Here is a 12,298-nt window from a genome sequence, read left to right on the forward strand (position 1 = left end):
ATCGGAGTGTCACATCCCTCTGTGCCTGCCTCTCACATCCCAGAAAGCCTTGCTTCTGTGTGACCCACTTCTGAGAGAACATTGCTAAAGACTTGACTGCTCTCAGAGGAGTGAGAGAAAATAAGAGCAGAGAGAGGAAGGAAGGTAAAAATACAACAGTAAACTGAGACGGAAGCACCACACTTTGTCCAAACTAACTACACTCCTTAGACCGCCAACATGTGTGAATGAGGGGTCAAGCTCAATCCACTTTATCAAGCTCATCAGGTCTAAAGGAGCCAACTCACACACCGATCTGTTCTGCTCCTATCACATGATGTCTCATGCACTATACTTTTTCTCATTCAATCCCCTCTGCCATCTGTGCAGGGAAACCTGAACTCACCGCCCCACCTGCTGTTTACCACCACAGCCTCCATCCGCCGAAGACACCATGCATACACCCCGTTTCCATCCCTCCTGTCTTCTTTCACTTGCTTATGCTCTAAGATACATCTATTTCTCTGCTGCTGGAATACAATTTAGCACATGCGCACACACATTTCTATACTTTTTCCTAATTATGTAAAATATCAAATAAAATACTACTATGTAACATGTAAAATATACATTTATTCTAAATCATAAATCTATTTAGATTTGGGAACACGTTAGCAACACTTGCCCCTTCTGTCTTTATGAAATCCTTCCAGGATATATGCTAAAGTGTCCTCGTTACCTTTGCCTCTCCTCCCGTAACCTCGCTCTTTAACTGTCCAGTTATCAGTCACACTTCTTATCGTTCAGTCACCGTCTCTGAGCCAGACAGTCTGTTAGCTGCAATTACTAATACACTGGCCGAGAAGCAGCGTATTGTGTGCTGTGTGTACAGTAGTGAATGCCTGCCCTGAAGGAGCGAAAGAAAGACTGCTTTATATTTGCTACCTCTTCCTTTTCCACTGTGTTTGAGTTCAGTTCTTGCATATGTGTAGTAATACCAAGATTAACTGGTCTCATTCTCTCTTTCTCCCCCTCCATCTCTATTAGCCGCTGCTGTGACAAAAAAAGTTGTGGCAACCGTAACGAGACGCCCTCTGACCCAGTCATCATCGACAGGTAAGAGCTGGTTATTGGATGTTTGTATGTGTGTTGCAATGTATCTGATCATCGTACTGGAAAGGACGTCCAGTGGAAGTTTTGCAAGTGGTTTCATTGAAATTTATAGAGTTCTAAAGGCTAGTTTGGTAGATTCCATATTTAATTTGACACGAAAGGCGGTAAGGGAACTTGGCCTCAGTATTTTGTTTTTCTATTTATGTAGAAAAATATTAAACTGTTCAGTTATGTTCAATAAGAAATGTTTCACCAAATATAGGAATACATTTTAGTTTAAAGCTGCAGTCTGGCGTTTTTCCTCTTTGTCGCCATCTCTGTTAGAAATCGCCCTGATTAAATCAAACAATCGCTTGCCGTGCAAATTATACTTTGTTCTCAAATTGGTATGTTAATAACATCAGCAATGCGTGACTACATGCAATGTCCTTCCGATATGTGTCCTTGTTTTCGCATGGGTCCAGATGCAGTCTCTTTTTTTTTTCTGTAGTCGCACCAAAGTCTTTTGCATTTTACAGCGGGTGAATCTGTTGTCACTGGTGATTGTCGTGTCACACGCAATATAGTAATGACGCAAAGACATGCTCGAATCTCCCACGGAAATCCACCAATACCACTAGAATTAAAATCATTATTACAGGCTTACCACTTTGAATCGAGATAGTTTTTAACACTGGCCGGATATGTATTTTCTCAACCCTTTAACCCCCAAAAAAGCTACGGACTGCAGGTTTAATTCAAATATATATTAAAAATTTGAAAACAGTTGCTGACCCCAAATGTTTGATTGGTAGTGTACAAGGAAATAACAGCCTGTTTAAAATTTTTATTTATCTGAATCACTGCAGAGATAATGCTGTAAATGAATTAATATTGCATTCAAACAAGTCAAAAGTGTTGCTCTATAACAGCTTTGTGAACACATGTCTGTGGGTGCTCTATATTACTATATACGCTCTGCTGCTCAGAATAAAACGTTGCAAATCAAAGGCAGCAGTTCAAAGAATTCACCATCAGTGGGAAAAACAACCTGACAACAAGCATAAAAAAGCCTTCCTGGAACCAGAAACCATTTGTTTGCAAAAGAGTAATTGTTAAGTGATCGAGCTGGGCTGTTTTGAGGCCCTGTCGGGGTTGTTGAGTATGTAGTGTGCTCTGAAGTGTGCGTGTATGAATAATCAGCAGTGAAGATGTGCAAGACTTCTGGAGAGAGCAGCATGTGCAGCGAAGCTCGTCTCCGACCCTTTTTGTTTAAGAAGATCATACAACCGTGTCACGTTATTATTGAGGGCGCGACTATTTCATTTCTGACTCGATAGTGCCGTGGTTCAATGAAACTAAGCATGGGTTTCTGCAGATTGAAGTGTGTTTAAGTGTCAAAGGTGTGTTCTGATCTGTGTGTTAATAAGTCAGTGGCCTGTGCTATCAGATGAACACAGCTGTAGGATCACTGCGACTTTGCCAGCATTGGTGTGTGTGTGTGTTTGTCAGAGAGTAAGAGAGGCTTCTACCTGGCTGCTGTCTCTGTGAGGCTGGCCCATTTCTGCTCCACTGGGCTAGAACGCTTCACAGCTCTCAAAGACAGCTGCAGCCCCTCGACGCCACGTGGCATCACCTCCACCCAACACATGCTCACACATACACACTGCCCATCACTTACTCTTCTTGATTGTTTTTCTATAAAGTTTGTCTGAAACGCTTCCTCAGATCCGATTGTGTGAACGATTGTGTTTCGGGTCTGGCTGAAGTCGGCAGCTGTGGTCGAGGTCACCACAAACCCCTTTAGGCTCAGGTGCGAGGGCATTGCTAGTTGCCCGTTAATAAAAAAGGAATTAGTAACAGTTTACTTTTAGTCATGAGTCTCTCCAAATGGGAAAATAGGTCATTTGAAATGAGACCGGAAAATATGGAAGAGTTTACTGGAACTTTCAGTATTTTCTTGGCCACATTCACACACTGGGGTTCCCAACAAACAAGGCGCAAGATGGAACAGAATCAATTACGGCAAGCGTAGACGAGAGCGCACACGCTCCCAAATTCATCAAAAATATGATTTTGAGCTTCTTCCTTCCCTTGAAGTTATTTAGCTGAATAAATAAGAGCTCATTAGTGTGGTCTTGTTTCAAAGAGCTGATTAGGTTTTACAGCAGTAATTAGCAAGGCTAGTGCTAATTCCTCTGGAAGAGTAATGAAAGTGATTTCCTAATTAGGTTCCTCTCATAAGACGGCACAACAGGCCACTTCAGCAAAACCAGAGGAATGTCAGAGAAAAAAAGCCAACTAACAATGCCTTATTAGATTGTTTAAAGAACAAATCTTACTCCTAGCAGATCTGCGGTCTCGGGACCATCGGCTCACTGTTCAAGTTTCCAGACTCATCGGAAAGCTTTTGAAAATGGGGTTGGGGTAAATTAATTACTCGTGTGAAATTAAAACTGGTTCGCTAGCCATATTTCTTCTCAGTGTTTATTTTGCGTTGGATGGCTGTATCTAAACTCATTTCATGTGTAAATGTATGTGCCTTGATTGACTCCTTTTCTTCTTCTTTTACCTTCTGAGCTCTGTTAATGCCCCAGTAAGATTATTTCAAATACTTTAATCTGCTCTCATTGACACAGACACAAAAGGCCAGTGACATCTAATAGCAGCCCTTTTCACTGCCTCCTGTTTCATCTCTTTCACATCCCTTAGAAGCTCTCTCTCTCTCTTATTCTCTTTCTCGATTTCTTTCTCTCTTATCATTGTGTGTGTTAGGAGTAATTGAAGCTCAATAAGCCGTACAGTAATGGGGAAAGGTGTCGTTCTATCTCCCTGGGAACATTGCAGTTGATGCCTCCATCACCATGGATACTCTTAAACACTGATAGTGATTTTAGAGTGCAGAAAGTTCAGAGTTCCCGCGTGAACCGTGGGAGTTTTGTGGCTTTGCGCTCGGTCGTGAGCCCTGACCCCGCTGGAAGGCTTTATTTGTGATGTAATTTTCAACATCTGGATATCCACTTCATGAAGAAATAACACAGTGAAGGATGGAATACGCCACGGAACGGGCTTGATGTGCCCTTTCTCTGAATGTTTAATGGAGGTCTTTGGCTCGCAACTATACTTCTGGCCAAATTTGACCTTCTAGAAGAAGACCTTCAGGTCTCATGAAAGCAGAGCAGGAAGTAATGTTTCACAGAACCAGTTTCGCTCCTGCTCTGCTAGGGGCCACTCACACAGGATGTGCTATTTTATTCGAAACAGCATGAGTTCTTCTAAAGCTTAATATTAAGAGAGCACGTATGAACTTAGATGCTGAGTTTGGGAAAGAGACTGTGACAGTAAGCAGCTCTATATTCCTGCAGTATGTTTGCATTAGTGGATTAGCGGGCTCTATTTCACTGAGCTGTTCTCTGAATCGGTGGCCAGAGAGTGATCCTCACAGGCTGGGGCTCCTATTGTTAACGTAATCCTGTCCGGTCTGTAGCCCTATTGTGTGGCAATTAAGACTGAGAGACTGTGGAGAGCTCAGCGTGTGTGTCTGTGTGCGTTTGTGTGAGCCATGAAAACAACAACAGTAAAACAGTGAAGGAAAGTATTTGCCGTTTACATGTTTCTGTCTTCTCTATAAAAATTATCTATATACCTATCTATCCATTTATCCGTCTATCCGTCTATCCATCTATCCATCTATCCAAACCATTGAGAGGACAACGACATACCAAAAGTCCAAATAAAAACACCAAATAACGGATGCAGAGCAGAATTAGGCCAATACCCTCTCCTTCTAAACATCCAAAAAAGAGCCATCAAATTCTGGAAACACCTAAAAACAAGCGACCCCAACAAATACCATTACAAACCCCCAAAACACCAAGCGCTAAGCGTAACGAGGAGTCCCTTTTCCAGTTGGTTCTGAGACTGACTGGGCTCTCTCCTGCAGAGATCAGCTTGGCTCAGCACACACACACTCACACACATTCAGCCCGCACAAATTATCACCACAAAACAAGACAAGTACATCACCCATTGGACAAACACCATTACCTGGAATGTTATTTGCCACTAAATTGAGAGTACACTATTGCGAACTAACTGAGCACAGTAAGTGAACTCCAGACCAGGTCCTCTCTTGAGGACAGACTCTGCTCGCACTGGACCCTGGGAGTGACGCTGACCGAGCTGTACTTCCTCACAGAATGCCCAAAATATAAACACATCAGAGACCACTATTACCCCAAAATCTCAATGTTGTTTTGATGCTTTGTCAATACAACATTAATTTTTTTCATGCCAAAAAAGCTTTCTGAATTGAAGAGAGAGAGAGAGAGAGAGGGGGGGAGGGAGGGAGGGAGGGAGGGGGGGGGGGGGGGTGAGAGAGAGGATTTGTGAGTCTGGGCGCATAGGTGTATATGTGTGGCCTACTTAAGCCCAAACGGTGCTTGAATAATAAAAGGCCAAGTTCTGCAGTTCAGAGTTAATACAGGGTTAAAGATATGCAGCTCACTGTCAACAATCCCATCATCCGCCTGGATGGTTCCCAAAGAAGAGCATGCACTCCTCTCCACTCGCCCGTGCCTGTGTGTGTGGCCCTGTGTGTGCTGTTCTCCCCTGACAACTTTACCATTCTGTCATCTTTACTCTCTATATACCGAGCCCCCCACTTTCCTTCTCTGTTGATTTCTCACTCACACATTAGAAATGTCACATTGACATTTGTTTTTTAATTAAGCTAATTAATTAACCCAATTAATAATGTATATTATTTGAAACAAATTAATTATAACTCCAGCCCATTTGCTATTGTAAGTAGTGGTGCAACGAATCTTCATTGATCCGTGATTCGTTCAGATCAATATCTTCGGTTCGGCAAACAAGTTGTGCTCATGTTTAGTCCACATGGAGGAGCTTGAAAACACTGCGTCATTTAAATCCCCTTTTTGGGAGCATTTTTATTTTATAATGATGAAGGAAAGAGGTAGATAAAATCATGACGGTGTGTTGAAACTGCAGTGGCACAAGAAAGCCATATGACAGTGGAAGCACGTCAAGCATGGCCACGCATTTGAAGCGACATCACTCCGGTGTTTCACTGACTGGAGTGAAAACGAAGGCTGCTCAACAACCGCTTATCACCGCAGCATTTAAGCAGCCCCTTTTTGCACAAATAGACCAGGCTAAAAGCCATCACAAACACTATTGGTGTGTTTATAGGATCAGACATGAGGCCAGATTCAGTTGTGCAAAATGAGGGCTTTAAACACATGCTGAAGTGCTTGAGCCACGTTACGACATCCCGCCGCGCACCCACTTCAGCGAAAAGATTGTGCCAGGTCTTTGAGCAGGACAAGAAAAAAGTTGTGGATGAACCATCCCGAGCATCCTCTGTTGTACTCACGACAGACGGGTGGACGCCCAGGGGAACGCAGAGCTATGTGACGATAACCGCTCACTTCAGCGATGTAGTCTGGATTGACCGACAAGACCCTGAAGAAAAATGTCTGATGATGATGTGAGAGTGGCTGAGGAGGTCCTCCAGGTGTTTAAACCCCTTTAAAACTGTTACATCTCAGCTGAGCACTGAAACTTCTACATCTGTGTCGATGATCCTGCCGCTGAAAACAATGATTCTACAATCCAACAGCACTATCACTCGAGATGTCAAGACTGCCATTAGAGAGGACCAGATAAACTTCACCCCCTACTCTACAGGACTACCTTCACAGATCTACTGCCCTGGATCCAAGGTCATCACATGGAACCTGCCCTACGCCAGGGGACATACAGTGACCTCACCACTGAGATTGTGAGCAGTCTGAGCACTGAAGACTGTGATGAGGTAAAGAAGAAGATAAATAATATTTAAAAATGTTGCTATTGCAACATTTTTCATGTCTATGAAACATTTAAATAAATAATAAAATAATTTGGATAAAATAGGTTTAATTAATCAACTTTTTTTTTTCTGCAGGGTCAAGCTGCATAGCCAACACAAGCAAACTTGGACACATCTTCTCCTCCACAAAAGAAGTCGGTGATGGCAGAGCTTTTTGGAGAGACCTTTGCCAGCAAAGACATGGACAACAAGACTCCTGCTGACATCATCAAAGAGGAAGTGACATCCAACCTGGCAGCAAGCGGCATTACAGTGGATGGTGAGCCACTGACATGGTGGAAAAGCAATGAGTGTAAATACCCTCATTTTGCCAAGATGGCAAGATGCTATCTCGCTTCGTTTTCTCTTCAGTTCCTTCCGAGAGAGTGTTCTCAACAGCAGGGGACATAATGACTGCAAAGAGGTCCACACTCTCCCCAGACAATTTAGACATTCTTGTCTTTTTGAAAAAGAATTTGAAATTATATGCTTGCTTTCTTTCTTTTATTCGTCTTTGATGATGTGGACATAGGCTTTATTTCACTATCCATGTTTCAAGGAAGATGATGTGCTGCATTATTTTGCACTTTATGCACTCTTTTATTGTTATTAATGGCCATTGCCTCATGTTTAAAAGATAGAGATAGGCGTTTTAATGTTGCACTTTGTTGTTTTTCATGAATTATGTTAAAAAGAAGATTATCCCTTGTGCACTTTTATAAATTTTAATTTAATAATTTAAAAGTGTTAATAAACAAAAAGGCAAAACTTATGTTTATTTGTCGTGTCTTTTCTTATTTTTTTTCTGATCCGATCTGTGACTCTGATCCGAGAAACGATCCGAACTGTGACTTTTATGATCCGTTGCACCCCTAATTATTAGACTGTAGCTACCACTGTCATCAAAAAATAAATAAATAAATAAATAAACATTATGAAATTATTCATTATTTCATGTTTAAAATATATTCCATACACAAAGAAGCCTAAGGCAAAGTTTTTATTTTCCCAGATTTAAGCTACATATACATTTTCCAAGTACGTATACTCAGGTCTCCATAAGCATACTTTCAAGCGAATTGTATAATATTGCATTAAAAAATGTGTAAATACAATTTTCAAATAATAATGCAGTTTATAAATGTTAATAAAACGTTTGAGGTTGGTAAGATTTTCTAATGTTTTTGAAATAAGTCTCTTATGCCCACCAAAGCTGGATTAATTTGATCAACACAGTGAAAGCAGACATATTGTGAAATATGATTTCACTTTAAAATAACTGTTTTCTATTTGAATGTTTTAAAATGTTATTTATTCCTGTGAAGGCAAATCTGAATTTCCAGCATCATTACTTCAGTCTTCAGTGTCACATGATCCTTCAGAAATCCTAATTTGATGCTTTGAAGCAATATTTCTTCTTATTATTATTATCAATGTTGAAGAAAAAACATAATTATATGTATAATGTTTTGGGGGGATAGAAAGTTTAAAAGAACACTGCTTTATTCACACACTGTTTGTGATTTTCTTGATTTTTGCATAAATTACATTGGCAACATTGGTTAATTTTGTCCCAAGTCATACACACAAACAAACAAATACACACACAGCTATTCACTTTGCTCTATCTCTCTGCTTGTCCAGCCTGTTGTTCACGAACAGGGCATGAGGTTGTGATCTCTGGGAAGACTGATCGGCCCTTCAGGCTAGTGCTAGAAACCCTGGCAGTCAGAGTCTCTTCCTCTGCTCTCACAGATAAGAGCCATGGATCGGCCAGATCACTGATCCACTTCATACGCTTTAGACACAGATCTGACCCACTCAAGGCTACTGACAACACTTACTGATGAGAAAGAGTGTTTATGAGCAAGACAGAGAGGAAAACTTCATTTTACTCCAATAAAAACAACCAAACCATCTCATTTTCACACACTAGTAGTGACACCGATTAGTCTGGTGTTGTTTTAAGAAGCATGTGTGCGGATGAGACCGTGTGTTTGTGTGTGTTATTATGGAGGGTATTGTTGATGTATGCCATTTCCTCACGAGTGTGTGTGTGTGTTGATTGAGGAATGTCAGACAGGAAGTACTCCTCCCGGGGAAGGTGATGTCACCGCAGCTTCAGGGTGGCTTCCTGTCTACTTCTGCAGCAACAGATGCACTCTCCCAATTGCAAAAAAAATCTGTCGTAAGCCCACAAATACAACTTATTAACTTTAAAGGGTTAGTTCATCCAAAAATGAAAATGATGTAATTAATGACTCACCCTCATGTCGTTCAAAGCCCGTAAGACCACCGTTCATCTTCCGAACACAGTTTAAGATATTTTAGATTTATGAGAGTTTTCTGGCCCTCCATTGAAAATATATACACAGTATACTGTCCTTGTCCAGAAAGGTAATAAAGACATCATCAAAGTTTGGTCCAAAAATAACAAAAACTATTACTTTATTCATCATTGTATTGTCTTTCGGACTAAATCTAAAATTCAGACTAAATCTAAAATATCTTAAACTGTGTTCCAAAGATGAACGGAGGTCTTACAGACTTTGAACAACATGAGGGTGAGTCATTAATGATTTAAATCTGATGTTTTTCTTAGTCTACTATAAGCAACCTCAGATTCACCTCTAAAGGGCATGCTGGTAAAACATCCCCTCTCTACCTCTCTCCACTGGATGCTCTCATGCAGAGACATCAGGGTATATAATCCTGTTATTTCTGTCAACACACACACACATATTTCGAACAAGTGATCAAATATATTTATACAAGCAAGTATATAAGTGCATAAGTCATTTAATACATTAAATGATATATGTATATATATATATATATATATATATTGAGTTTATTTTTCTTATGAATGGCAAAAAAAGTAATGCGTTAAGCAAAAAAAAAAAAAAAAAGCTCTATAAAGATGTATACTCAGATATTTTGTCCAGTGTATCTTTTTTCTAGAAAACTCTAGAAAATATATTTTTTTTTTTTGTTGTTGCAGTGAACACATTTTCTATTGGCTTCTCTCATCCATATGGTCAGGCCAATCAAGATTTCATAGATCTATATTTAGCATTGTGTACCGCTCAGTGGGTGTGCGTATTTGCGTGCGTACTGCACAGAGGGAACCCCCGTGTCTGAAGTCCATTGTTGTGGTTTGTTGTGTTTGGGATGCACTTCCTGTGGTGAGAGGTCAGCAGCGCGCAGCCTCGGCTGGCTGCTGAATAATTCATGCCATTGACTTTGTGTCAGCTTTCACAGGCGTGCCCAGGGATGTTTTATTCATTTATCTCATTTAGGGGCCCTTCCTGCACCTGTTCCACCATTAAGCACCCCGCTCATTTGCATTAGATGCTAATTTAGTTTATCGGCAGGCCTGGGATCCCCTATTTTTATTATTTTTTCTTAGAAACAAATATTGTACTTAACACAATACATCGATTTTTACATGAACAACGAGTATATGCATTGTCAGTCTTTTAAAGTCAGCATGAAAGACAGAAAGAAAGAGATTTTGTAACTGTTAAGCATACATTGTTTACTGATAGTTTATTGTAAAAAAATAAATAAAATAAAATACAAGTCCCATTTACTGAAACTTATCTGAAGAGTGTGAACATACGAGTGTGTGTGTGTGTGTGTGTGTGTGTGTGTTTAGAAGGTGTCAGAGGGAACAGACTTGCCCTGGAGCAAGTTAAGCACAGATGTGCCTCTTTATACCCGTTCTTTTAGCTATCGCCCTATTCCCTCACTCCGCATGAAGATCACCTTTCTTTTAAACACACACACTCTGTCATTTTCCCTGTCATCCATCTGTCTCTCTCTTTCTCTCTTTGTTCTATTTTTATCGCCTCAAATCATGTCATCATAGGACAATACTTTGCTATTCATTCTCATTCAATTAAGGTAAAGAGAACAGAATTTATTCTGTTAAATCAACTTGAATTGGCATTCACAATGCATTTTACTTCTGCAAAATGATGCTAATAGGACTAGATTTGATTTTATATATCTTGAATTCATTGGATTGTAAAAAGTGGTCATTACGTACATGCCAGAATTACACGAACATAAGATTGGCATAGTAATGCTTTAGTAGCCATTTGGCTACTAAACATAAATTATGGCTTTCACATTATTTTAAAGTTGGAGGTATTGACAGATCTTTTGTACTGTGCTGTGACTTACATCTGAATAACATCTGAAAAATGAAGGACGAGCCCCTTTTTTTATTCATTGGTTGTTGATTGAACATTAAAAGTGTGTATTGGTTTGACGTTCATTTCATGCTGAATTTAATAACCTGCATACTTAGTAATTTCAGAGGACGAACAAGTGATATTTTGATTAAAGATTACAGAAGTTTGTAATAACGCACAGATGAATCAGTCACAATAAGACTAGAAATGTAGCTACATTAAGAACTTCAGGATGAATTTTTAAGACCTCATCATGTGTTCAAGGAAACACACCTCCCACGTTGGTAGCGTGAGGGTGAGATGTTTAGACCTCACGCAGCAAATGTATTCAATGGACGACTCTGTATGTCTTTCCAGATCAGTGTGTACGTGTACATTAGTTAATTAGTATCTCACAGAATAGAGAACCTTTTCAGTGGCTGACACCACTCAAATATGTTTTTACCACTGAACGTGCTTTTCGCTGTTGGACTCGAGCGTGTTGGCTGTATGTGTGCTGTGTGTGCCACACATTGTGCCCATCTGGAAATGAATCTTGTTTGTACTGTCTGAGACTGACTACATTATGCCTTATGTCTACTCCTCTAATTGCTAAACTCATCAGCTCTGCCTAATAAAAAATATCTGTCTGAACGCCATGGCATGGCTTGACAGTTTAATCTACATTGGGTACCATGAGGAACAGTTCACCTTAGAAAGAGAGTTCTGTCATCATTTACTCACCGTCATGATAGCTGATATGACTTTCTTGTTTCCGTGGAAGATGTTTGGCATCCTGTGGTCTGGGAAGTGATGACTTCAAACATCATAAATGTATCATGACGATCCACATGACTCATGCAGTACATTCCAAGCATACTAAATCCTAAAATTGATTAACAACTGAACAAGCGACCGGTCACTGCTGATCGGTCATAAAACTAAAGCTGTTGTTGTATAAAAGCTAGTTTGACTCCTCTTAAGTCGCCATTTATGTACGTAAATGTGTTGGATTAAGTAAGATTTCAGTCTGGGCTTCTTAAAAATTGGAAAATAGTACACTATTTTCACACACTATTATAAAAGAGTACTGTTTTGTTTTGTTTTTAGAGACTGTGGATGTTATAAAGTGCGTTATATGGAAAGAGCAACAAGTACATTCTGCTAACATCTC

General features: G+C 40.1%; 1 protein-coding gene across 7 annotated transcripts in view; it reads left to right on the top strand.

Annotated features, from left to right (window-relative positions):
• ebf1a (EBF transcription factor 1a) overlaps positions 1-12,298 on the top strand; it is a 154,919-nt gene that overhangs the window by 16,671 nt on the left and 125,950 nt on the right. For all 7 annotated transcript variants that reach the window (XM_089134912.1, XM_039664542.2, XM_039664541.2 and 4 more), the window contains exon 6: positions 1,027-1,095. In XM_089134912.1, coding sequence (XP_088991038.1) covers positions 1,027-1,095 — 69 coding nt within the window. The remainder of the gene's footprint in view (positions 1-1,026; positions 1,096-12,298) is intronic.

The sequence above is a fragment of the Pimephales promelas genome, chromosome 9 (assembly GCF_988280905.1).
Source record: "Pimephales promelas chromosome 9, fPimPro1.hap1.1, whole genome shotgun sequence".
Taxonomy (NCBI): Eukaryota; Metazoa; Chordata; class Actinopteri; order Cypriniformes; family Leuciscidae; genus Pimephales; species Pimephales promelas.